Source organism: Chaetodon auriga, chromosome 16, assembly GCF_051107435.1.
Source record: "Chaetodon auriga isolate fChaAug3 chromosome 16, fChaAug3.hap1, whole genome shotgun sequence".
In the NCBI taxonomy this organism is placed as follows: Eukaryota; Metazoa; Chordata; class Actinopteri; order Chaetodontiformes; family Chaetodontidae; genus Chaetodon; species Chaetodon auriga.
Genome location: NC_135089.1, coordinates 15894929 through 15918550, shown reverse-complemented (window position 1 = coordinate 15918550; position 23622 = coordinate 15894929). Strand labels below are relative to the sequence as shown.

Sequence of the window (23622 nt, the reverse complement as noted above, 5' to 3'; positions counted from 1 at the left end):
ATTTAACTGTAACAGCTGATAGCGGATTTTGTTGAATATGTGCCACGACCAAAGACAGTTTCACAAATAAATTAACAACTCGGTCTCAGCTGGCACAAACAAAGTCTTGAGACTCTTATTTTAACAATCTAGAGCCACACACTTCAATCCAGTAGAAGAAGAAGGAAAAACAGGCGTTTTTGTTGAATAAAGGTCATATCTCATAAATCTGTTACTTTTAAACATAGACTGACGTCTCAGATTTTAATCATTATGGCACATTAGTCCTTGTTCAAAAGTAGGATCCTCACCAGTCCATGAGTGTATTGTGAGCGCTGATGGCCACTGGGGGGCGCAGTCACATGAGTTTAGTCTCTGGTCCACATTCCGAAGCAGAGGGTGGCGGTAATGCATCTGAAACACTGTTTGTGAACCACCGTTGAAATTCAAAAGAAGAGCAGCAGTCGACCAGCCCATGGTGTATTATAATAGCCCTCCCTGCTGTTGGACCAAAATAGACAGTTGAGGGCTGAGCAGCTGACATAAACCAGAAATGGCTGCCACCGGAGTCCTTCCCTTCATAAGGGGGGTAGACCTCAGTGGAAACGACTTCAAAGTAAGGATATTAAGCAGTATTCGCTGATTTTGTATCCATCGCTGAGTAACCAACACGTTTAGCTAGCTAGCTAAAGCTAATTCAAGTTAGAAACTCAGAGCTACAGACGGCTTAACGCTGGAACACTAGCTTAGCTTAACGTTACTAGCATTGGGCGTTAGCCAGTTGTCAGATGTTTGACATGGACAAACTAGAAGTCTGGTCTCAACCACAAGCGTCCTGCCCAGCGCTGAACACATTTCTCTTTAGGGGAATGAGTTCGTGAAGAGTGCTTCTGTACTTTGTTAGCTGTTTCTTTTATTCTGCGTAGTTTGGGACAACGTAGTTCTCATTTCCACCGTCACGTTAGCTAGTTAATTTAGCTTCAGTGTTGGCTAACTCTGGCTGTCTGGATCAGACGCACAGGATCTGTGACAGAACATGCCAGCGTTATCAGGGATCAGGTTAAGCCAGATAATGCTACGAGCAAAAACAATAACGTTAGCTAACGTTGTAGAGTTTGTTGATTGGCTGCAGCGTCTTCATACATGTGGGTTTTGACATACTTTGCGAGCTCAGCGTTAGTTTGGGAGGCTGGAAAAGCAGCCCGGCTAGCAGCAGTGACAGCTGAGGTAATCTGGCAGGTATTTGAACTGACAGGACAATGTGTATGTTTATGAGTGGGTGCCATGTCTAAAAGTAGTCCAAATAAGATGGCTGGACATACTTCTCTTGTGTAGTATTTAGTGAATGGCAGATTGTGGCAGTTTAATTTCAGCCATTGTAGGATGACATCATTTCCTCCTGGCCAGCTTTGCCCTCAATCATAACGACTGTAGGCTGCACTTTTCCACTTTTCAGGTCTCTTATTCTGACTGTGGAAGATATTACAGACTGAAGTTCACAGCTGGACAGATTCCTGCTACATTTACTCATGCGACTGATTTGTAAATGAATGACTGAAGATGTCTGATTTGTCCTGTTACAACCACCCACAGTGACTGTGAAACCAACAAGGGCGATGACAAGACGCTGGTCTTGTATCAAATGGTTTCAGCCAGGTCTGTTAAACAGATCTTCATGTATTATGTTAATACAACATCTAGGATCTCATGTCAGTATTTCAGGTTCAAATGATTTTGGTAAATGAATGACAGCAATATGCTAGCTGGCTTTCATTTGCACCTTTGACCAACTCCATCACGATTTCACAATGCTTTTCTGAAAAAAACAAAACAAAAAACGTAGCAGTGATAAATAAAGTCAATACCAGTATTGCTCAACTCATTCTCTGTCCCCCTCCTCTCCTGCTTTGTCTCCCACCTCTTTCCTCTGCTTGTCTGTCTTTCTAGGGCGGATACTTCCCTGAACATGTCAAGTGTATGAGCAGTCTGCGATGGCTGAAGCTGAACAGGACGGGACTGTGTTACCTCCCAGAGGAGCTGGCCTCCCTGCAGAAGCTGGTGAGACACACAAAACAGAGAGCTACTTATTACGTTATGTCCATCTCTAAATATGCAGGCATTAATTCATGCCATTAGTGTTTTGGACTTTGAACCTAGATTTATTCAGTTTTGTGTGCCATCTAGGGCTGGGCGATATGGCAAAAAATCCTGGTGTTTTTACATACTGATCAATAACTGATAATGACTGAAGTCTGAAGAAACCAGGGGGTTATCAGTTACACCCAAGAATACAGCCTATTAACATAAAAATAGAAGACATGATGAAGAATATGTGAACAGCATCTAGATGTAAACGTTTCACTTTGCAAACATGCTTTATCTGCCTTATTAAAACAATACAAGTTAGCTTGGCTTGTTACACATTTAGATTATGGTGTGGTCACTGGGATGGTACCTTTTTAAGGTGATGGAAAAGATTAGTTGTGTTTGTTGGTTTGTGCTGACTGACAGCGGATTTTGCAGATCGTCTCAATCTGTGTTTCGTCACTTTTGAGATGTCCAAACCTTTTCCATTTGATTGGCGTCATGTTACCTTTTTGCGTCAACAGTTTCCTCAGCTTTGGAGGATAACATGAGTTCACTTTTAGTACTTTAGCATGGCTGGGTAAAACAAACCGGTTGTGGATTGGGTGCTGCAAGTTTCTGTGGCCACTGCAAGTCACATGTCACATTTCTGCAAGTTTGTGTTCTGCTTGTTTAACGGATGTTTCATAAATTGGTCATACTGTCACTCTTTTGTTGCACTTCCTGAAAATGAGCATTATTGTCATTGGCTCCAGTTAAATATATCCTGAACTGTGTTTCAAACCCACTGCTGTGGGCTATGCTCTGACGTTACACAGCTGTCCTTGCTCTGTGCGTGGAGGAGCTCAGTCCTGGCCTTGTGCAAACAGGCAGTGGTACAGAGAGCACAGGCAGAGAAGCAAAAGTCACTTTTGTGCCCCTCAGTTCCACTCATTATTTTTCCTCTTTTCCAGAGGACATGCACTTTGTTCACTGATAGCGCTTCTTCACAGTGCTGTGCAGTAGGACTTAGGCATGTATTTTGACATGCATTAAGGCAACAACTGCAGGCTGACTGGCTGTTGTTTTGTTTATTTCTACTGTGTGATCAAGTAAAAATGTCCGAAACTATTTTATCAAGATACCCTATCAAGCTCTTTTAACTGCCCGGCCCCAGTACCATCTATTACTGCATTGTTGGTAGCAGTGTTGTTAATCTCTGATGAGTCAAAGCATAAATTTTTTTTGTTTTGTTTTGTTTTATTTTGGGTTTTTTTAACGTGATGGGTGAGTAACAGAGGACATCACATCAGCCAATTGGTGCACTTTCCCAGTGAATCCTCACCTGGTTAAGAAGTGCTTTAATCCTCAATATCTCTGATAGGACTATCTAACCTAAACATCCAAACTTGCAGTGAGCAGGCCACAGTCAAAAGACGATCTCTGCTTACATGCTAGATCTTACCAGGTGGTGCAGGTAAATCAGATTAGTCAGTTTTCATTGCTGGGAGCCACAGTGTCTGGGGGTGTGTTTTAACTGAAATCTGCTTTGATTTGATCCTGTTTATAGTTTGGTCATTTTATGTAGAGACAACTGGGCATTAGTTCAAGCAGTGCAGTGCACAGCAGTGACCTTGTAGGGCAAATTGACAGGATTTTAGATGACTGTGCTTTGTTTGTGCTGTGCGCTGTGTATCTGTAAACAAAACCTCCTATTTTTCCTTCTATAGGAGCATCTTTCAGTGAGTCACAACAGCCTGACCACCCTACATGGAGAACTGTCCAGTTTACCAAACCTACGGGTAACTGACACCCACACATGGACACGGAAATGCACATGAAGCAAATGTCTTTTGAAATTAGCCACTAGCCATAAGCAACAACAATGCTTAATTGTCTCTTAGTACTGTTGATTTCACAAGTTCACTTGGGTTTTCTGGTCTGACCTGTACGGTCTGTTTCTACCATGTGTGCAGGCAGTGGTAGCCAGAGCCAACAACCTGAAAAACTCTGGAGTCCCAGATGACATCTTTCAGCTTGACGATCTCTCTGTGCTGGTACATAATAATCTCACACAATCTCTCCTCCTCTGCTCAGTACACACTAGGAGACTTTTTTTTTTACAGTCTACTCACTCCTATTCCAACAACATGCTTCTTTTCCTTTATTTCTGGTCCACCTTCCCTCTTTTTCAGTTGATTATGAAATTTGACTGTCCTACAACAACCCTGGCTACAACTCGGTTCCCTTCTTTTCCTTTCAGGACCTGAGCTACAATCAGCTCTCAGAGATCCCCAGGGACCTGGAGAACAGCAGGAACATGCTGGTGCTGAATCTGAGCCACAACAGCATCGACTCCATCCCCAACCAGCTGTTCATCAACCTGACAGACCTGCTGTACCTGGACCTGAGCGACAACAAGCTGGACAGCCTGCCGCCGCAGATGAGACGCCTGGTTCACCTGCAGACGCTCATACTGAACAACAACCCGCTGATGCACGCCCAACTGCGGTAAGAAGATTCAATTTCGTGTGCTTAGCGTTGCTTCACCTTAACACCCAGAAATTTCTAAGTTCTATGTTTGGCTGAAAACTAAGTTTTATCTAAAACTAAGACTTTATCTGTGTGTGTGTGTGTGTGTGTGTGTGTGTGTGTGTGTCTGTGAGAGCAGCCAGCTGCCAGCCATGGTGGCATTACAGACTCTCCACTTGAGGAACACTCAGAGGACCCAGAGCAACATGCCAACCAGCCTGGAGGGACTGACACATTTAGCTGGTAACACACACACACACACACACACACACACACACACACACACACACCTCTCTCTCTTTTTTTCTTCCAGACCACTCATTCAGGGACCTGACACATTTCCTGTCTTACTTTTACCTCTTGGCACTTGGACCTGTGGTACATTTTTCATAAATGTGTCACTTTGTGTCTGTCCTCAAACTGTCCATCTGGGGAAACGGGCTTTTTACCTACACATGTCCCCTCTGTCCCTCCTGTTTCTCCCAGATGTTGACCTGTCATGTAACGACTTGACTCGGGTGCCAGAGTGCCTCTATTCACTGGGCAGTTTGAAGAGACTCAACCTGAGCAGCAATCAGATCTCAGAACTGTCCCTCTGCATCGACCAGTGGACTCAGCTGGAGACACTGAACCTGAGTCGCAACCAGCTCACCTCACTGCCTGTAAGGACAATAAGAATAACGCAGCTGTCTGTAGTAGCCACTCTTTTTTTTATGCATTTCCTTTTGTAGTTTGTGTAAGATGTTTAATGTTCGCTCGTGCGTCTCCTTCCAGTCCGCTATCTGTAAGCTGTCCAAGCTGAAGAAGCTCTATGTGAACTCTAACAAACTGGACTTTGACGGCCTTCCGCCAGGCGTCGGCAAACTGTCCAGCCTCACTGAGTTCATGGCTGCTAACAACAACCTGGAACTCATCCCAGAGGGACTCTGCAGGTAACACATGAACAAACACACAGATTGAAGGTGCTGTGACCGATGAGCCGTCACACTATGCAGACGTGTGTCGATAATGGAATATTATCTATTAAATGACCACCATTACACAAGATCATGAGGTTAATGTGGGTATATGGTTGTGTGTTGTTGTCTAGGTGTGGCAAACTGAAGAAACTGGTGCTGAATAAAAACCGCCTGGTTACGCTGCCTGAGGCTATCCACTTTCTGACTGATTTAGAGGTACAATGACTTTTCAGTCACACTTTTGGCTAAAATACACAATTAAATCTTCCTTTCATGAACATGCTAATCTTTTTCCTTTACTGTATCTTTGTGTAGGTGCTGGATGTGCGTGAGAACCCCAACCTGGTGATGCCCCCTAAACCAGTCGACAGAGCAGCAGAATGGTACAACATCGACTTCTCGCTGCAGAACCAGCTCCGGCTGGCCGGGGCCTCGCCTGCTACCGTGGCTGCCGCTGGAGGAGGTTTGTGTAACTAATGCAAAGTTTGCACAGGAATATGTTGGAACACACACCGTGAGAACACAGTGATTCCTGGAGGCTTAAATCTGTGTGTACTTGCATCCAGGCGCCAGCCCCCGAGATCCCCTGGCGAGGAAGATGAGGCTAAGGAGAAGGAAGGATTGTTCTCAGGATGACCAGGCCAAGCAAGTGCTGAAGGGCATGAGTGACGTCGCACAGGAGAAGAAGAACCTGGAGGTCGGTAAAAAGAGAAGGAGGGAGGATGAATCCACAGGCTGCAGGAAGAATGTAAACACGACAGGGCTGATTTCCATTGTAAAACAAGATGTGTGCTAATCTTGCAGGAGAACGGGGATTTGAAATACGCTGATTTAAAGGTCCGGCGCTGGGACAAGAGTCTAGAGAAACCTCAACTGGACTACTCTGAGTACTTTATCGAGGACGTAGGGCAGGTAATGTGTGTGTGTGTTTGCTCTCTCCTTTCTCAGCTACAACCAAGCAAATCAGATATCAGTACACATATCTCTTCTGTTTCTCCCTCCTACAGATTCCAGGTGTAACGGTGTGGCAGATAGAGAACTTTGTTCCCATCCAAGTGGACGAAACTTTCCATGGCAAGTTCTATGAGGCTGATTGCTACATAATCCTCAAGGTAACACATCAAATCTGCCTTCATTTACACAAGATAAATGTCAGTAGTCTGATTTTACTGATACTATCATCAGATAAATTGGATTAATCAAAGAAAATGAATTCTTCTTGGATACAGCTGGAACATCTGTAAGTTTTCATGTCCTGGATGTGAACGCAGATCCCCTCCTCCCCTGTGTTCCACTCATCTTTCTGACGTTCTGCTTTTTGCAATCACAGACCTTCCTGGACGACAACGGCGCATTGAACTGGCAGATCTTCTACTGGATTGGCCAGGAGGCCACTCTGGACAAGAAGGCCGGCTCAGCCATCCACGCCGTCAACCTCAGGAATTTCCTTGGAGCAGAGTGCAGGACAATACGGGAAGAGATGGGCGATGAGAGCGACGAGTTCAGTGCTGTACGTAAAAACAGAACGTTGAGGAGATACATACAAATAACTAACAATCAAGAAACGTATGATTGTTCATCACTCAAAGTTTAGCATGTGGTGCATTCTGTTCTCTTATTGGAAGCAGTACAGAAAATAACCTCTGTTCTCCTGCAAGTGATCAAGCACATGCTGTTGTAAATGAGAGTTTTTGTCTTGTGTGCAGGTGTTTAACAATGAGATCGCCTACATTGAGGGAGGAACAGCCAGCGGATTCTACACTGTGGAGGACACGAACTATTCTGTCAGGTTGGTTGGATCTCGCATCATCTTCACTAGTCAAATTTATCTTTGGCTTTGATTATTGTCATTTCTTCAGAAATGACGATGAAAAGAGGAAAAGCTGCTGAAAAACCACATTTATTTGGTGTCTAAATTCATCTTGTCAGCAACCTTTTTTTCTCAGGTTTTAATCCTTTTGTGTGTTTTTCAGGTTGTACAGAGTTTACGGCAAGAAAAACATCAGGCTGGAGTCTGTGCCCGTGAAGGCCTCCTCCCTCGACCCTCGGTAACTCTCACGCCCTCTCTGTCTTACACACCGTATGACTCACACTTGCATAGTTTGCCACACCCTCCAACCCTCACACACTCTTTCCCTAACACACACAGGTCCGCTGCTTTCCACCGCCTTTATTGTGAACTCTTATTTGCTTCTCATTTGTTCCTGCTGCTCTTTGATAGGCACACTGTGTCTCATTTACTGTGTGACTGGGTCCATTACATCCTGTCTTTCTCTTTTTGGTAGATACGTCTTCCTGCTTGACACAGGGCTGGAAATCTTTGTCTGGAGAGGAGCCAACGCTACTCTCAGCGGCACCACGAAGGCCAGGTGAGACACAAAGCCAGTGCTAAAACAAACGTCTGTGCCGTTTGGTAGGAAAATCCATGTTAGGAATACAATTGAACATTAAATAAAAACTTGTCAATTCCAGCCAAGTGACGCAGAGCTTGTGCATTGTTTCCCATCTTTCAGGTTATTTGCAGAGAAGATAAATAAGAATGAGCGTAAGGGGAAGGCAGAGATCACAACCCTCATGCAGAACCAGGAGCCTCCGGGTTTCTGGGAGCCACTGGGAGGACAACCAGAGGAGATCAAGAAACACGTACCCGATGACTTCTCTCCCATCAGACCTAAACTCTACAAGGTAGGTCTCTTTAACTGACCTCATCATGGGAAAGCTGCTTATTGTGATTGCAGTAGATGTGCACATGAAGTGTTAAGGTAGCGTTGGTGTGACTGGACATCTGAGTTCACTGACGTTTTCTGTTTCCTGTCCTGTAGGTGGGCTTGGGTCTGGGCTACCTGGAGCTGCCACAGATTAACTACAAGCTGTCGGTCGAGCACAAAGACCACAAGGTCAAACTGGACACCCTGCCAGAGCTGAGGCTGGTATGTTTATCTGCTGCGTAATCACTAGAACCCACATCTCCCCTCCTCCTCCTTTTGTCACATCCACATCTTCTCTCTATTTCCGTCCTTCTCCTCAGCTGCAGTCCCTGCTGGACACAAAGTGCGTGTACATCCTGGACTGCTGGTCGGATGTGTTCATCTGGATCGGGAGGAAGTCGCCACGTCTCGTCCGAGCTGCCGCCTTAAAACTGGGTCAGGAGATCTGCTCCATGCTGCACCGGCCCAAACACGCCTGCGTCACCCGCAACCTGGAGGGCACCGAGTGCCAGGTAACGCCTCCCACCGCACCGCTTCACATGCTGCTGCAGACCTGAGACTGTGAGAAGTAAAACTGTTAGAGCAGCCAAATCCATTTAAAAAAATCAACCTTTCATGTATAAAGATATATAAATACTCTTTACTCTCACACACATGCAGTGTTTTAAGTGTAATGTTGGTGTTTAAATGTTTCCTTTACACCCTTGGAAATATTGTGCACACACTGGTTAAGAGCTACTCTTCTGTTTAACACATATTCTACACAGTTCGGCCACAGTATCACCTCATCTTAATTTCTCTTCCTCAGGTGTTTAAGTCCAAGTTTAAGAACTGGGACGATGTGTTGAAGGTGGACTACACCAGAGCGGCTGAGACTGTCCAACAGGAGGACAACCTCAAGGGCAAGGTCAGTGATATGTGTGTGTGTTTAAAAAAAATCTAAATGTTGATACTTTGATAGCAGGCTACCGGTCGTGCCAGCCTTTAAAATGTACACTGAGCGGCTTTTTTTCTAATCCAGAAGTACGTCAGATGTTTGCATGTGTGTGGCCTCCACATTTAGCTGCTTGTTTGTCCCTGCTTGCTCTCCCAGGTGAAGAAGGACGCAGAGCAGAAAGACCAGATGAAAGCAGACCTCACGGCTCTCTTCCTTCCCCGGCAGCCAGCCATGCCCCTTACTGAGGTGACAACACGGGCTCATTCATTGTTTTCCTTTACACTCACGAAACACCAAATGATCTTTCGGGCTCCATCTCTTACATCCATCTCTCCTCTGTCCAGGCTGAGCAACTGATGGAGGAGTGGAACGAGGATCTGGACGGCATGGAAGGATTTGTGTTGGAGGGGAAGAAGTTTGCTCGCCTGCCTGAGGAGGAGTTTGGACACTTCCACACCCAGGACTGCTACGTCTTCCTCTGCAGGTACACAAGTGTGTGTGTGTGTGTGTGTGTGTGTGTGTGTGTGTGTGTGTGTGTGCGCGCGCGTGTGCTTTCAAACATACAAGGGAAGAGGCCCCCTGGCTCGATACCGTTCTGTCAAAGTGAGTCACTGTCTGCTCTGTAGATACTGGGTGCCTGTGGAGTACGAAGACGAGGAGAAGAAGGAGGGCGAAGGTGGTGAAAGCGGAGAAAGAGCAGGAAAAGCAACAGCAGAGGAAGAGGAAGACAAGCAGCCCGAGGAGGACTTCCAGTGTGTAGTGTACTTCTGGCAGGGCAGGCAGGCCTCCAACATGGGTTGGCTCACTTTCACCTTTTCCCTGCAGAAGAAGTTTGAGAGTCTGTTCCCTGGAAAACTGAAGGTATCAGAGTTATTCGTGCTCATTATTTGACACGGACTCATCGCACGTGCTCTCATCTGCTCGTGTTTTTTTACAGTACTGTGCTGAAGTGACAAACAGAGCCTGTCTTGCTGTTTAGGTGGTGCGTATGACCCAGCAGCAGGAGAACCTCAAGTTCCTGTCCCATTTCAAGAGGAAGTTCATCATCCACAAAGGGAAGAGGAAACAGAAGACCGACGCCGCTCAGCCCTCCCTCTATCACATACGCACCAATGGCAGCGCACTTTGCACCAGGTAGACGTCACTCTGGAGCGCTGCAGCACTGCTTTCTGTCCCCAGAAGCTTTTGGGTTTGTTTAACACTTATCTTTCATCTCTCCCGTAGGACCATCCAGATTGGAACAGATTCCAGCAATCTCAACTCAGAGTTCTGCTTCATCCTCAAGGTTGTGATTATTAAATTTTTTTTTTTATTGTACCATAATAACAATCTAACGATTTGTCCCTCCAGATATTTCTCCCAGGTGTCTCCTTCAACTTTTGAAGGAGACTTTTGTGTTGTGTGTGGAGTGTTTAAAGATGATTTGTGTAACAGTGTGTGTTTTCTGCAGGTACCGTTTGAGAGCACAGACAATCAGGGCATCGTTTACACGTGGGTGGGCCGAGCTGCTGACCCCGACGAGGCCAAGCTTGCCGAGGACATCATGAACTGCATGTTCGACGACACATACAGCAAACAGGTAAACGTGTATTTATGTTTACGTCTAAAGTGGATCATTTAAATTGAAACGTATATTTCAGGTGTTTTTAAATGTTGTAGCAACACGTTTTTAGCTGCAGTAGCTGGATTCTGAATGAGAGTGTATTCTGTCAATTTGTCTCCAAGGTGATTAATGAGGGGGAGGAGCCAGAGAACTTCTTCTGGGTCGGGATTGGTTCTCAGAAGCAGTATGATGAAGATGCAGATTACATGAAACACGCTCGGCTCTTCAGGTGAGTCAACATTATCTGTTTTACATTTAGCTGCTCGTTGGTCATCATAGTTACAGGAAGTGTGTGTACAACTCTGAATTGATATGTAATACGAGCTGCTTTGTCTCACCTGTCTGTTTCTGTCTCTCTGCCTCTCCTCCCTCAGGTGTTCCAATGAGAAGGGTTACTTCTCGGTGTCGGAGAAGTGCTCAGACTTCTGCCAGGATGACTTGGCTGATGATGACATCATGCTGCTGGACAACGGCAAAGAGGTAACAGCTGATCACAGGTTTATTTGAATGTCTGCCGTGGATCAGGGTCAGGTTTCACCAGTTCATTTGTTGCTTTGTAATGGTTTTTCTCTCCGTTTCTTCCTTCTCCTCCCTCAGGTGTACATGTGGGTCGGTACTCAGACGAGCCAGGTGGAGATCAAACTGAGTCTCAAAGCCTGTCAGGTTAGTGAGAAAACTGCAGTGTGTGCGTGGCCTGTGTGTGCATTTCTGTCAGTGTTCTATATCCAACTCCACATCTTACTATTCCCTCTCCAGGTTTACATCCAGCACATGCGCTCCAAGGACACCGAGCAGCCCAGGAAGCTGCGACTGGTGCGGAAGGGAAACGAGCCGCATTGCTTCACACGCTGCTTCCACGCCTGGGGGGCCTTCAAAACTCCCCCCTCCTAGACGAGCACGCACAGAAACGCTCACAAATACGTCAGATGTATTCGCTGCCATGTAATTTTCTACCAGTAACGGCTTGATTCCACCGGGCACGGCTGCATCGCGGCCGCTGCAGCCGATGGCAGCCCCTCTAGACGATGCTTATGATTCTAACAGAAGCTGCTTTCCGCTTCGCTGATATTATGCGTTTAGTCTATTTTTGACAGAAGCCAAACTGCGTCAAGCTGCACAGAGCAGGCACGAAGTCAGACACAGGAAGGGTGTAGAGAATTCAATCAGATTTCAAAATAAAACACCCCGTCCTCACTCCCCATCATAAAAAACAGATGTAGCCTTAGCAAGTCAACAAAATCAGGTAGGCTCCACTTCTGAAACGCTCACAGTGGGATTTGAAGCTGAGCGGGGGCAGAACAATATGATAACGCAGCCGTGGCCGGTGGAATCAAACCTTAAGATGATGATGATGATGTCTATGCCTAACTTAGCTTTACCTGAGCTCTGATCCTTTCCCTCCATCCTGCTCAGCTGCTGTTCTCCAGCCTCTTGACCACCATGTTGCTGTCAGTCTGCCTGCAGAAACAAAGAAACATCTGGACAGATTCCATCTGAGCACAATATCAAAGTCAGTCAAAGCTCTTCTGGTCAAGAAGCAAAATATGGCTTTGTTTTCTATGAGCTTTTTTCAGCAGCCAGCCTGATTTCTGAAATGAAAGAGAATTATGTTTTGAGATAAAATAGGTCTAAAGGTGTGCAGAGGCTTTATACAAACCCAAAGGGAGGGGAATCCCGGACATATCGATCTGTTTCTGCTGCTTTCACGTGGCTCGTGCTGCATGGTCAGTAGTCTTCAGTGGAGGAGTCGCTCTTCCGTGCTTGGTGCCATTTTGCGCAGCTCATTTGAAGCAGAGAAAAGTCAGATTTTACTCTTTGTATCGTTTTCTTCATCATTGAGGGACTGAACAGGAAGCAGCACTATAATTGTTTTTCTGAGGAATGTTGGTTTATACATATATTTTTCTGTCGTGTGGATTATACATGGTATGTTTGTGTGTTTGCCCCACGCGCCTTCATTAAAATGGGGACCGCCCCTGTCCCACGGTCAGTTCGGTCACTGTTCTCAGCTCCTCTGACACGTTTGTGTTGGGTCTGTATCAATCTAACAGAATGGGATTTTCATGGAAACATGCTGTGGACGGTAGTTTGCTTTGCCATGTGAAAATTAAACCTTTATTTGGCCAAAGAGCTCGAGCAGAGGTCCAGGTTATAGATTAAGACGGAGCCTCAATTCGTTAAAGTTGAAGAACAAATGTTTAAATGTGCAATCTGCAGAGAACAGGACACACTGAAAGGAAATAATACCGAATTCTGTTTCAGGCTGCGCTCTACTTGTCAACATGTTTATTTTCTTGCTTTTTGAGCAGACGGGACAAGAAAGGCTGAAGAGTTGCTTTCCAAAATGTAGTGTTATCATTTTTGAAAAAGTCAATGCACGATATTTAAAATTCTGCAGGTTCGAGGTTTAGACGTTTTAGTCAGACGTTGATTTTTAAAGTGTCGCTTTCTTTTTCAAATATGTTTGTTTTGGAACAGAATTCTTTATTTGCAGATTTTAATGGGAGATATATGGTTTGCACCATATGAGAGACTTATCTTAATACATATAGTGACCTCTGGTTCCACTGATCTCTGATCAGTAATGTTTTCTATGGTTAACAGAGGAGTTACGAGAACTGCTGCAGTGCTTCCTGTGATCATGTGACCTGTGTGGTATGCAGGCACTGGTCCAAGCAAGATATCTATGTATTCTCAAATGGCTTCAACTACCATCATTTTGTTGATACTATATTTTGTGGGGTGAATTGTATGCCTGGTAGTGTGTTTGAGTCTAACACGCATATATATATATATGTATGTGTGTATATGAATACGTGCACATGCTCCTGATGCCACCTGCAGATGCTTTATTTATGTATTTTATATAAAAATAAAATCTCACATCACATATTGTCTTCTGGATTTCTGTTTCACTGTCTTGTCATTTTACATTTACAGGTGCTTTGGATGGAGCTGTGCTGGGAGTCTGCTGTCGTTAGACTCAATATAGTAAAATGAAGGAGGACGTTGTCTCGATTTAACAGGAGAAATAAGATAAGAGATGTCAAACGTGTGATGTGCAGCGATGCAGTTTTGCCAAGGACAACTGAGCATCGTGAGTCGACAGTGTTAAAGGAGCGCAACGCTAACACTTCAGTCTAAGTCACCCATCAGACACGTCCGATAGAGAGAGTAAATAATTTTATTAACATTCACAATTCTTCATCAGCCACATTGCGAAACGACCCAATTAAAATCCTACACACAAAACTGAAAGACAAAGTAGAAACAAATTCATCTCAACGGTGAAATTAAAAAAGGTAAATCGTGCCAGCTGTAGCATCAAAGGGTTAATTATGTGTGTGTCAACCAGAGCACCAAAAAAAAAAAAAAAAAAGCTAACACAAAAGTTAAAAAAAAAAACATTAACATGATCCCTACCTGTTGAGCTACATTAGTTTATAGTGAGGTCCCTTTTTTACTTTTTATTTTGTTTTACTGAGGTGATCCAAACGTTTGAATACTGAGCGGCTTCCAGGCTACGACAGGTTCTACGTCCGTCTAACGCCTGACTATCATCGGCTTGCTCTCGTAAACCTGTCTTCTGTAAACCTAGGTATAGACACTGTATATATTTCTGTTTTTACACAGTAAAACTTCCATTTAAAAAAAGAAAAAGGGTTAAAAATACTGGTGATCAAAGCTCTGCATCTATCCAATATTTCCCAGAATGCACCGATTCACAGAAACCCCCCCAAAAAAAGACATCTCCTGGGTGCTTCATAGTACACAGTACATTACATTTAGCATTCAGACTGACTTTGCTTCGCTTGCCGCACTTCCCTGAGTCCCGCCAAAAAGATTTCTGCGTGAGATGATGTGACATTAACAGAGGAGGGAGGATTTAAGAAATGAACACGCACATTCCACCACATCCTTTACCTTCACCCCCTTCTTTATTTTTAGTTCACCAAACTAGCGCAGAGAATGAGAATGAAAAAACTTAATTCTCCAACTCTGACTGCAGTGAAGTCTGAGGCCACTTGAAGAATTCACTGCAGGAGTGTCGTACCATTAGACCTCCACGCTGACGCCACCGCCCACCACCACTACCTCCTCCTCCTCCTCCTCCTCGTGTGACACGTGGCTCAATTTGCACTTGACTGATTTTGCCTGATAACAACAGAGTAAAGAGATACAGGATGTATTTGCAACTCAGGCCATGCATTTACAATAAAGGGATTTCAAAAAAGTGTCAAAAATATTATTTCACCTAAATCTGCTCTCGTCCTAAATACATAGCACCGCCTTCTCTTCCCTCTTCCCTCTGAAATCACTGTGACCCCCCCCCCACCCCGACCCCCATTCTATTTGTCATTAAATTAGTTTTTACTTTGTCCAAAAGCCGTACAAAACATATTTAATAAAGCATCAATCTCTGCAATACAAACCACTTTCATTATCCCAGCACCGGCAGGGTGGACAGAGAGACACTGGTGGTGATGTGCTTGTGTGTAATAACTGATCTGGAAACAGCTGATTTATGCACCAGCTCACACACACTGGGTGAGGCAATTCGACTGCCCTGAATGGCACCTCAGAGGGGAAGAGTACACACGCTACACCTTTCAATACTCCTTCATTCGCTAGTCTCGCTCCCTAAAAACGCTCCCTTTCAGCCTCGGGTGGACATCCTCCTTCGGTCACAAACACGGGTCATTCGCAGGGCTGTGGTGGTGTTGAGCGGCGTGCAGGACAATCCCACACATCCACTCGTGTGCATGAGCCATCAACAAGCACATCTGGCCACCGCCAATTCTAGTTCCAACTGTGGGGAAATCTGGATCCCAGCACGCCACAAAACCGTGGATAGATAGAAAAACACAGAAACGTCACCGGTAGGTCTCCTATGCGGAATGCAGCAGCTCTTTCCTCGAAGGCTGAGCCGCAGTCATTACGCCTGGAGAACGCCCCAAGACCATCAAGTCAACAGGGGAAGAGCCAAGGAGGAACGACCGCACAGAGCGTCGAGCTGGACGACGGAAGCTCCAGTTTTCAGTTCTTGAAATCATGATCGGGTCCATCCAGACGGTCTCTGTCTCCGTGTAGGAGGCAACGTCGTGTTTCCAAAGTGGTTGTAGAAGAAGAAGATTTAGGTCTTCCGATGAGAGGAACCACAACAAGTCTTTACTGCTGTATTCTTTGTCCGTTTAAGGCTTTCCTCCCAGCTGGTGCCAGGCTGACAGGAGAGTGCAGAGCGCTGGCCGGGGGCTCCACAGTGGGCTGATGGGAGATGTTTGTGGTCCAGCACTGAAATCCGGTCCATCCACACCACTTGAGCCCCTCCCTGTAATACTTCAACAACAATCAGAAGACAGCATGAGCAAAAAAAACCCCATCACTTTTACATCACGACTAGCCACATTTAGCTTAGCAAATGAAGAAAGTAAATGCAGTGCAGAATGTGCAGTTGAGGCGCATTGGCTGTACTTTCAGATGGCACCAGCAGAGGAGAGCAGAGAGTTTAAACATGAAGGTGTTGACAAACAGACGAGGAGGGAGACGCCAGCAACCATTACCTCCTGATTTATGGCTCCTTTGAGTGCAGACAGCAATGCAACTGAATGGATGAATCCACCACCACAAGCTCATTACTTTATACCAAGTAAAGGTCCCACATTTCAGGACGTTTGATGATTGACGCTCCCTTGGTTTTCGTCATTACACAACCAGCCATGACGATAACCTCCGTTCTTTCGTCCTGTACGGTCGCCCCACATCTCTTTTTCTCTCACACATGGGTATAAATGCTGGTAACAGCTGTATAAAGGCTGTATAAGCCTCACAGGAACTGTTGAGACTGCTCTGATTTTCAATTGGCAATCAGTGAAGTAGATAAAGTTGCCTGTTCTACAGCAGGCCGAAAACTCATAACTGTGAGGAATGTAAACTGGTACAGTGCATGAAGAGGCTCCGCAAACGAACCCTGGACCATCTCCCAGGTAGAGTGAAGAGGAAGTGAAAACTCGCCCTGAGCTGCAGTCCATGAAACACTGCAAAAGTACACAAGTCTGTTCAGATTGGCCTCAATGGAGAAGATTTCTGCTCCGCTGGCTTCTCGAAGACAGAGTGGAGGCCTTGTTACTGGAATGCAGCTCCACAACAGAACAACTCTTTGATGTTTGCACACTCTGGACCAGCTCCATTAGAAACAGGTGTCTGTGTGTGTGTGTGTGTGTGTGTCCATTCTCCAGTGTTCTGTCTAAGGAACTCTGAGCTGATGCATCTGCTCATACTGGTGTGTGTGTGTGTGTGTGTGTGTGTGTGTGTGTGTGTGTGTGTGTCTTCAGGGAGGAATATGTATTACAGGAACTGTAACAAGTGGCTCACCTGTGTTGTTTATGTGTGTGTTTCTCACCTGTTCAGTTAATGAGGATGCCGGTCGAGCGTCCCTCCTCCTCTTTAATGTTCTTTAGGTTGTTCTCTGCCTCGTCCACAGTGCTGCGCAGCATACACACGAAGCACAAGTTCATTTTCAGGCTCAGGAAGCATTTTAAACTGTGCAAACTGCATGTGCGCGTGCGAACGCCTACGTTAGAAAGTCCCGAACGTCCTCCACGGTCAGCTCTCCGGTGGAGTCGAGGGTGAGGTCAGCACAGCTGAGGGGGGAGTCCAGCGGGGTGTCCAGGATAGGAGAGGACAGGGCGCTCGAAGGCTCGTCTGTCTGCCCTGTGGGGGACAAACCCACAGAGTCGGGGGCTGTAGCATGTTTCTTCACTGTCAACACATTGCACCGAGTGTATTAAGCTAGCAGCGGCTAATGTAGCCTCAAGCAGAGATGAGGAGGGGACTACAGAGGTCTGGTGGGCTAACGTCTTTCAAATTAATGGTTGTAATATTTCAGAATGGAAGAAACATTCAGACACTCTGTGTTTTCCTCATGGATAGATAATAAAGTCTGAGTTCCAGGTGAAAGACGAGTCCACTAGGACATAAACAAAAACTACTCTGGTCTCCAAAACAACCATTATTTCCTGCCAGGGTGGGAGGTGCTGGGCAGGAGAGGCAACTGGGGCATACTGAATGGTTACTATGGAGACCAGAGGGGGACCCCTGCAAGGCCTGCTCGCAGTTTAAGAGGTTCAGAGAGAGAAGAGAGAGTGATGAAGAGCGAGAATGGACAGGGGGAGAGAAATAACAAGTGAGGGGGGAGAGAGAGGGAGCGAAAAGAAAACCTGTGTGTGTGTGTGTGTGTGTGCGCGCGCAGACCTACCCTCAGCCTGACCCATCTGGTTCTTGTGGGTTCCATTGGCCTGCGGCTGCGTCGTCATGCCCTCGCTGAGGAGACACATGAGCAGACACCGTTTGCTTTGGCAGTAAAGGGAGTAATAATAATGCAAGAATGGAGAAAGTCTCGTTTCTTTGGTTTCACTTGAGCTGGTGGTAACCCAGGAGAGCATTACCAACAGTAGGTTTAGTGGTTTCCAAGGTGGGGTCCAGGGACCACCAACAGTCCCTAATAGGCTTACTGTGGGCCCCTGGAAAATGTTGCATATCAATGAGCATGAATGGCGTGAGGAAGAACTGGATTTGTTTCATGTGATTTTAGCATCAATGTGATGAAGTACGCTGATCTGTCAGGTATTTAATGTGCTGACTAAGCCAACAACAGACATTCCTGTGTGATTGTTTTATCCATTAACAAGTTATCAAATGATTTTCTCCCCAAAAAATAATACATTCCAATACATGTTGATAATATTAAATATACTGTGATAGAGGATTCTATCCATGTCAAACAGCCCTGCTTCATTTAAGACTTACTTTCCTACTTATACTGGACCAGATTTGGCCAACAGGGATTTGTTAATCTTCATGTAAGTTTGGAAAAGTTTGAAGGACACCGTAGATATTGTACTATTGGGTGTTTTAGTGTGTGTGTGTGTGTGTGTTACCTGGCTGGTGTGGGCTCCAGCGGCCGGTCCAGCTGAACAGAGCAGAGCGGTTCAGTGAGGACCTTGGCGGACAGGGAGAACCTCTCGTACTCTGAGGGAGAGATCAGGTAAAACCCTGCGTGGAAAAACAAACAGACAGATATTTATGGTTTTGAACGCTCTCTGTCTTGTTGTGACTTTCAGGGCCTCAATAAGAGATTTCGGCACATTTTCACTTAAGTCAGCCGTGTTTCCTCACCCTGTCCGTTCTTGGTGAAGACGCAGGACGCAATGCCGCTGATGTCTTCTTTACGGATGCAGTCGTAGCGCACCTAAACAGGTACAAAACAGACATTAATTACCACTCTGTCATGAGAGTTCAGCACCACACAAAAACTCTAAGACTTTTCCAGCACACACAGGCACACGATCTCAAACCCAAACCGTACCTGTGGTCGAAGGCCAGGTATGTTGAAGAGGTGCATGTCGCCCAGGTTGGTCAGACAGACCAGTGTGTGCTCGCTGTAGTCCTCCTGAGCTGTGGAGTTGAAGACCACCAGGGCCACTTTCCTCACCCGACAGCCTTCATGTGCCGTCAGCTTGAACTTGGTCTTAGCGCTCACCTTGGGGAGAGAGAACACCTGGAGAGAGAAAGCAGAGGCTAGATTCAGATCTGTAGCATCATCACTCTTTCACAGGCTCTTGAGCCCAGTTTCAACCTCCTACGGTGACTTTTAAATGATGTCGTCGCAACACATTATAACACAGGTGTCTCTACCTTTAGCTGTTCCTCTGAGGCGATGAGGACAGAGTGGGCGTTGGTCATATCCGGAGCGATGGCGAGGTCCTGGGAGGCCTCGTATGGGTCGGGTAACGGCTTCCCCCGGCCGTCCAACACACAGATGGACACCACGGGGGCCCTGTGCATCAGCTGGATCTCTTTACCCAAAACCGCCTCCACACACACACTGCTCTCGCCCGCTCCTCCACGCTCGCTCACGCGCCCCGAGCCCACGCCGGGCACCTCCAGAGCGTAGGCATACACACTGCCCGAGTTGGTGCCCGCCCATAGTGTGGGGCCGTGGTGCGTACCTGGAGGATATGGAAATACAGCTCACACGGTAAGCGCTGTGGAAAATATGTATTGAAAAATGTATTGTTCCACATTCAGTTCATAAGCTCATCCAACACGAAAACACACCGTCACGTAGAAAGGTGTCAGCGAAGCAGAGACATCGGACCACTCCGGACAGCGAGTCGTCTGCAGACCGGGGTTCAATCCTCCTCTGTATTGGAGCCACATCCTCCTGCTCGGCTAAAGCAGCGTTGGCCTCCTGGACCTGCGGATGACACAGCCACAAAATGCAGCACTTAATTCAGTCTGGATGTCGTCTACGACCCTCTCATTGTCAAACAGAGCGGTCGCTTACCTTGCTGGTGGGTGTGGTGATGGTGCGTTTCTTCCCTGATACCCTGCTCTTGCGGATGCGTCTGAAGCTCTGTCGTAAAGACTTTTTCAAGGACTTGACTCTGGAGAGGGGGCCCTCCATGGCCAGAGAGTCATTAGGGTGCAGAGTACACCTAGGAGCACATAAAGAGCAGTAGGGTGATGCTTTTTGGATCACAATCTTGTGAATTTATCTGGACTTTTCGTGTCGAAAAGGCGAGAGATAAAGAGAGGAGTAGCAGGGATTTAATGTAAACACCACATTTAAATAAATAAGTACCTGGCGAGCACAGCGTTTCGTCTGTGGTAGTCAAACAGGCCAAATCCATGACTCGTCCCGAAGGAGATCAGGTTCCACTCTGCATGCAGCGCCACCGCTGTCACAGAGGCCGGCGGCAGGCACTGCACCAGCACCAGCGGCTGAAAGCCCGGAGGGAAGGGGGCGGGTTTAAGGCGCGGCTCCAGCCTGTCGTGGCCCTTCCAGGTGAAGCCCTCCCTGTCCTGTAGCAGATCAACCACCGCCACGTCCACCAAGTGGTCCGAACGCTCGTCGCTCAAACCCAGAACAATCACCTGGAGAGTTACAAGAAGTGAAGAACCGCCTCGACTCGTTTTCCTTTTCTTATTTGAGTACCTGCACTCTGGTTGACTTCATCATTTTAAACAGGCAGCACTGAGGGAAGGCAGAGCAACTGATTATTCACTTACCAACCAGGAAGTAGTGAATTTCTACATGTGCAGTAGTCCATGAAAACATTGTGCTTTATTTAGTATGAACATTCATGGTGTCTGCTGTCCAGAAGACGCATGCTCGTGTTTTCAAACCCCCTAACCTTTCCTTTTCACCACTATCAGGCCAAACATCTCCATCTGAAGGGGAAAGTGTTGTGAAATCTACTGAGCGCATGCTCCACTGGGGGATGAAAACGGTCACCGCCCTCAGCCAAAATGTCAACTTTGCACACAAGATATCTCATAATCTTTACAGCTGACTGCCATGAAATCTGCTGAGTACACTGATGTCCCCTAAAGGATGAGCTCTGTGAAACATTTTCACCCCCATCAACTACAGAAGCTACATGAGCAAAACGGTCACCATGTTGATTTTACTTGTTTAGTGTAATACTTTTTATTGTGCAGAGCAGAAACATTCAAGAGCAGTTTGTCGGGACTTTTAGTCTTGTTGCAAATGACATACTTCCATTTAGTCCAGCTATACTCATCACAGCTGAGCAGCTGTGAAGTGTGAGAGTGCTTGTGTGAATACAGCTGCAACTCACTGCCTGCCAACTTAATCAGCGAGCTTCTTCCCATCCAGAGAAAACGCAACACAAGGCCTTTTAGTTCAACTTAGCAAATTAACTGTTGGCAAGCGAAGAAAACTGTAAATTACATGCACACGCAGGCATGCTGCTGATATGACTGGCTGATTATCAACTGGCAAATTGTTATCATTAACCTGCATTTTTTATATTGCACCAAAGTGTGTGACCACTGCATGTATACAACCCTGACTCCAAAACAGTTGGAACACTGTGTAAACATAAATAAAAACAGAATGCAATCATCTGCAGATTTTAACAACAGGGGTTCTATGAAGCGTTCCTGAGCCCGTGCAGTAACATCCTTTACACAATCATGTGTTCACAAAGTGGTGAACCTCGCACCAGAGCTTGATGCATCTGCATGTGTTTGTAAGTGCATGTACGTCTTTACCTGTCCAGCAGTCCCAGCCACCACCAGCTTGTTGCTGTATTTGCAGAGGCTGATCTTCTGGATGCCCAGCCTGGGGTCATCGCTGTACGGGTCAAAACAGCCCACCTACACACACACACACACACACACGCATACACACAGTATATTATGATATTGGCAGGATACAACACAAGTGGGCTTTTATTTGCTCGCCTTTTATGGACAGAGCTGCTCCTCGTCGTTTCCTTCTTACATTTTGTTTCATAAACTGATAATTTTTTTTTATCTGATTTGAGCACAAACAAATTCATCTGAGGAACACCAAAGTCAAAATGCCCTTCTGAAACTCTCCTGCTTCCTCTGCTCTCTGCCAAGTGTCAGGACCATCCCCCTTTCCCCACTCAGCAAAACACGTGCATTAATCTGTCTTCTCACACACAGTAGGAATTTCAATAGAAATCCTTCTTGCTTGGGAGTTGTGTCTTGGCAAAACAAGCAGGAGGAGATCTTGGTCACTAACACACATGCATACACACACACACACACACACGCACAGAAAGAGTGGGCTGATGGGTCTGGTTTTCATTACAAAGGAGAAAAAAAAAGGAAAGGCTCTTCATCCCATATGAGGACCACATTCCTGAACATGCAGCTCTGTTACCACAGGATACATGAGGAAAGGTGGGGGGAGCCAAAGAGTGAATAGGAAGAAGAGAGCGAAAGGAGAAGACGGGCTAAAGGCTAATTGAATCTGTTTTTCCCTGTTAAATGTATCACTCAAGATTAGCGTCTGCCCTTTACTGATCCCGGCTTATCTTTGTCATCCAGCTGATTTTAATATTCATCGAGTGTTTCGCTTCGTGTTCCATCTCCATTTCCTGTCAGCGATATACCAAAGCCGAACTACTCTGTCAGAGTCCCTCGATGTGAAATCGTGCCTCCCGGTGCTCAGTCGGTTCATTTAAATGTAGCCCTGCGCAGCGAGCGCGCCATTAAAAACAGAATCAGACTGTGGTTCCTTCAGAGTCAAGTTTAATGATAGAAACAATGGGGTGGGTCTGTCTGAAAACCCAACACATGAAAACAACCAGATGAGAAAATTAGGCCACAGATGTACTGTTACAGGCCTGACTCTGTGTGTGTGTGTGTGTGTGTGTGTGTGTGTGTGTGTGTGTGTGTGTGTGTGTAAAACAGATTGTTTTTATTCCCACAGCCTGTAAAATAAGATCCTGTGCCTGATCTCTAGAGGACAGACTCTTACTCTTACTGCAGCTCCCCTCCTCTCACGCTCGCCTCCTCGGTTCTCACCTTCCTGAAGGGAGGCCATTCCTCCTCCTGCTGCATGTCTGGGTCGTTGCTAGGGTCCTGAGGGTCGTCGCTCGGGTCACAGTCGGTGTGGAAGACATTGGCTGTGCTGAGTTTGTACAGCGGCGTGAGAGCGACGCCCGACGCATCCCAGAAACGCACAGTGCCGTCTTCATGTCTGTAAACACACGACAGTCAAAGAAATGTTACTGCAAAAATACAATGTCAGTGCAGCTTAGTTAAGAGTGTGTAGGTCTCTGTGTGTGTGTGGATGTGACATTGATGCTCAGATCTGATCATACTATTGGCACAGCTGGTAATGTGTCATCTTATCCTGTTATGGAGCATCTTTTGAATAATATCTGCCATGGTTAACAGCTTAGTGTGTTAGCATGCTGACTTTTGCTAAATTGCTAATTGCAATGTCACAGTAATCCATCCTAAAAACTAACAGCAATCTCAACATGCTTTCTCCTG

At 46.1% G+C, this 23622-nt stretch overlaps 2 protein-coding genes across 2 annotated transcripts in view; one reads left to right on the top strand and one right to left on the bottom strand.

Annotated features, from left to right (window-relative positions):
• Positions 1–396: 396 nt before the first annotated feature.
• On the top strand, positions 397–13672 carry flii (FLII actin remodeling protein). The gene is made up of 31 exons (XM_076752130.1): positions 397–595; positions 1927–2037; positions 3774–3845; positions 4020–4100; positions 4307–4554; positions 4715–4818; positions 5062–5237; positions 5350–5507; positions 5666–5750; positions 5850–5997; positions 6101–6231; positions 6339–6446; positions 6542–6646; positions 6865–7044; positions 7241–7323; positions 7508–7582; positions 7820–7903; positions 8048–8219; positions 8357–8464; positions 8563–8754; positions 9051–9149; positions 9336–9425; positions 9524–9663; positions 9806–10040; positions 10159–10313; positions 10404–10464; positions 10630–10758; positions 10905–11011; positions 11157–11262; positions 11380–11445; positions 11539–13672. The coding sequence occupies exons 1-31, from the start codon at positions 533–535 to the stop codon at positions 11671–11673; spliced, it is 3807 nt and encodes a 1268-aa protein (XP_076608245.1). The 5' UTR covers positions 397–532; the 3' UTR covers positions 11674–13672.
• Positions 13673–13948: 276 nt separating this feature from the next.
• Positions 13949–23622, bottom strand: part of llgl1 (LLGL scribble cell polarity complex component 1) — a 29270-nt gene continuing 19596 nt past the window's right edge. Inside the window, exons 12-24 of the mRNA XM_076752131.1 lie at positions 23149–23323; positions 21862–21966; positions 20426–20718; positions 20129–20279; positions 19900–20038; positions 19477–19790; positions 19148–19339; positions 18958–19030; positions 18720–18834; positions 18038–18102; positions 17358–17493; positions 17183–17265; positions 13949–16119 (exon numbers count right to left, since the gene is read on the bottom strand). Of these exons, the coding sequence (XP_076608246.1) occupies positions 17187–17265; positions 17358–17493; positions 18038–18102; positions 18720–18834; positions 18958–19030; positions 19148–19339; positions 19477–19790; positions 19900–20038; positions 20129–20279; positions 20426–20718; positions 21862–21966; positions 23149–23323 (1837 nt within the window). The 3' untranslated portion in view covers positions 13949–16119; positions 17183–17186. The remainder of the gene's footprint in view (positions 16120–17182; positions 17266–17357; positions 17494–18037; positions 18103–18719; positions 18835–18957; positions 19031–19147; positions 19340–19476; positions 19791–19899; positions 20039–20128; positions 20280–20425; positions 20719–21861; positions 21967–23148; positions 23324–23622) is intronic.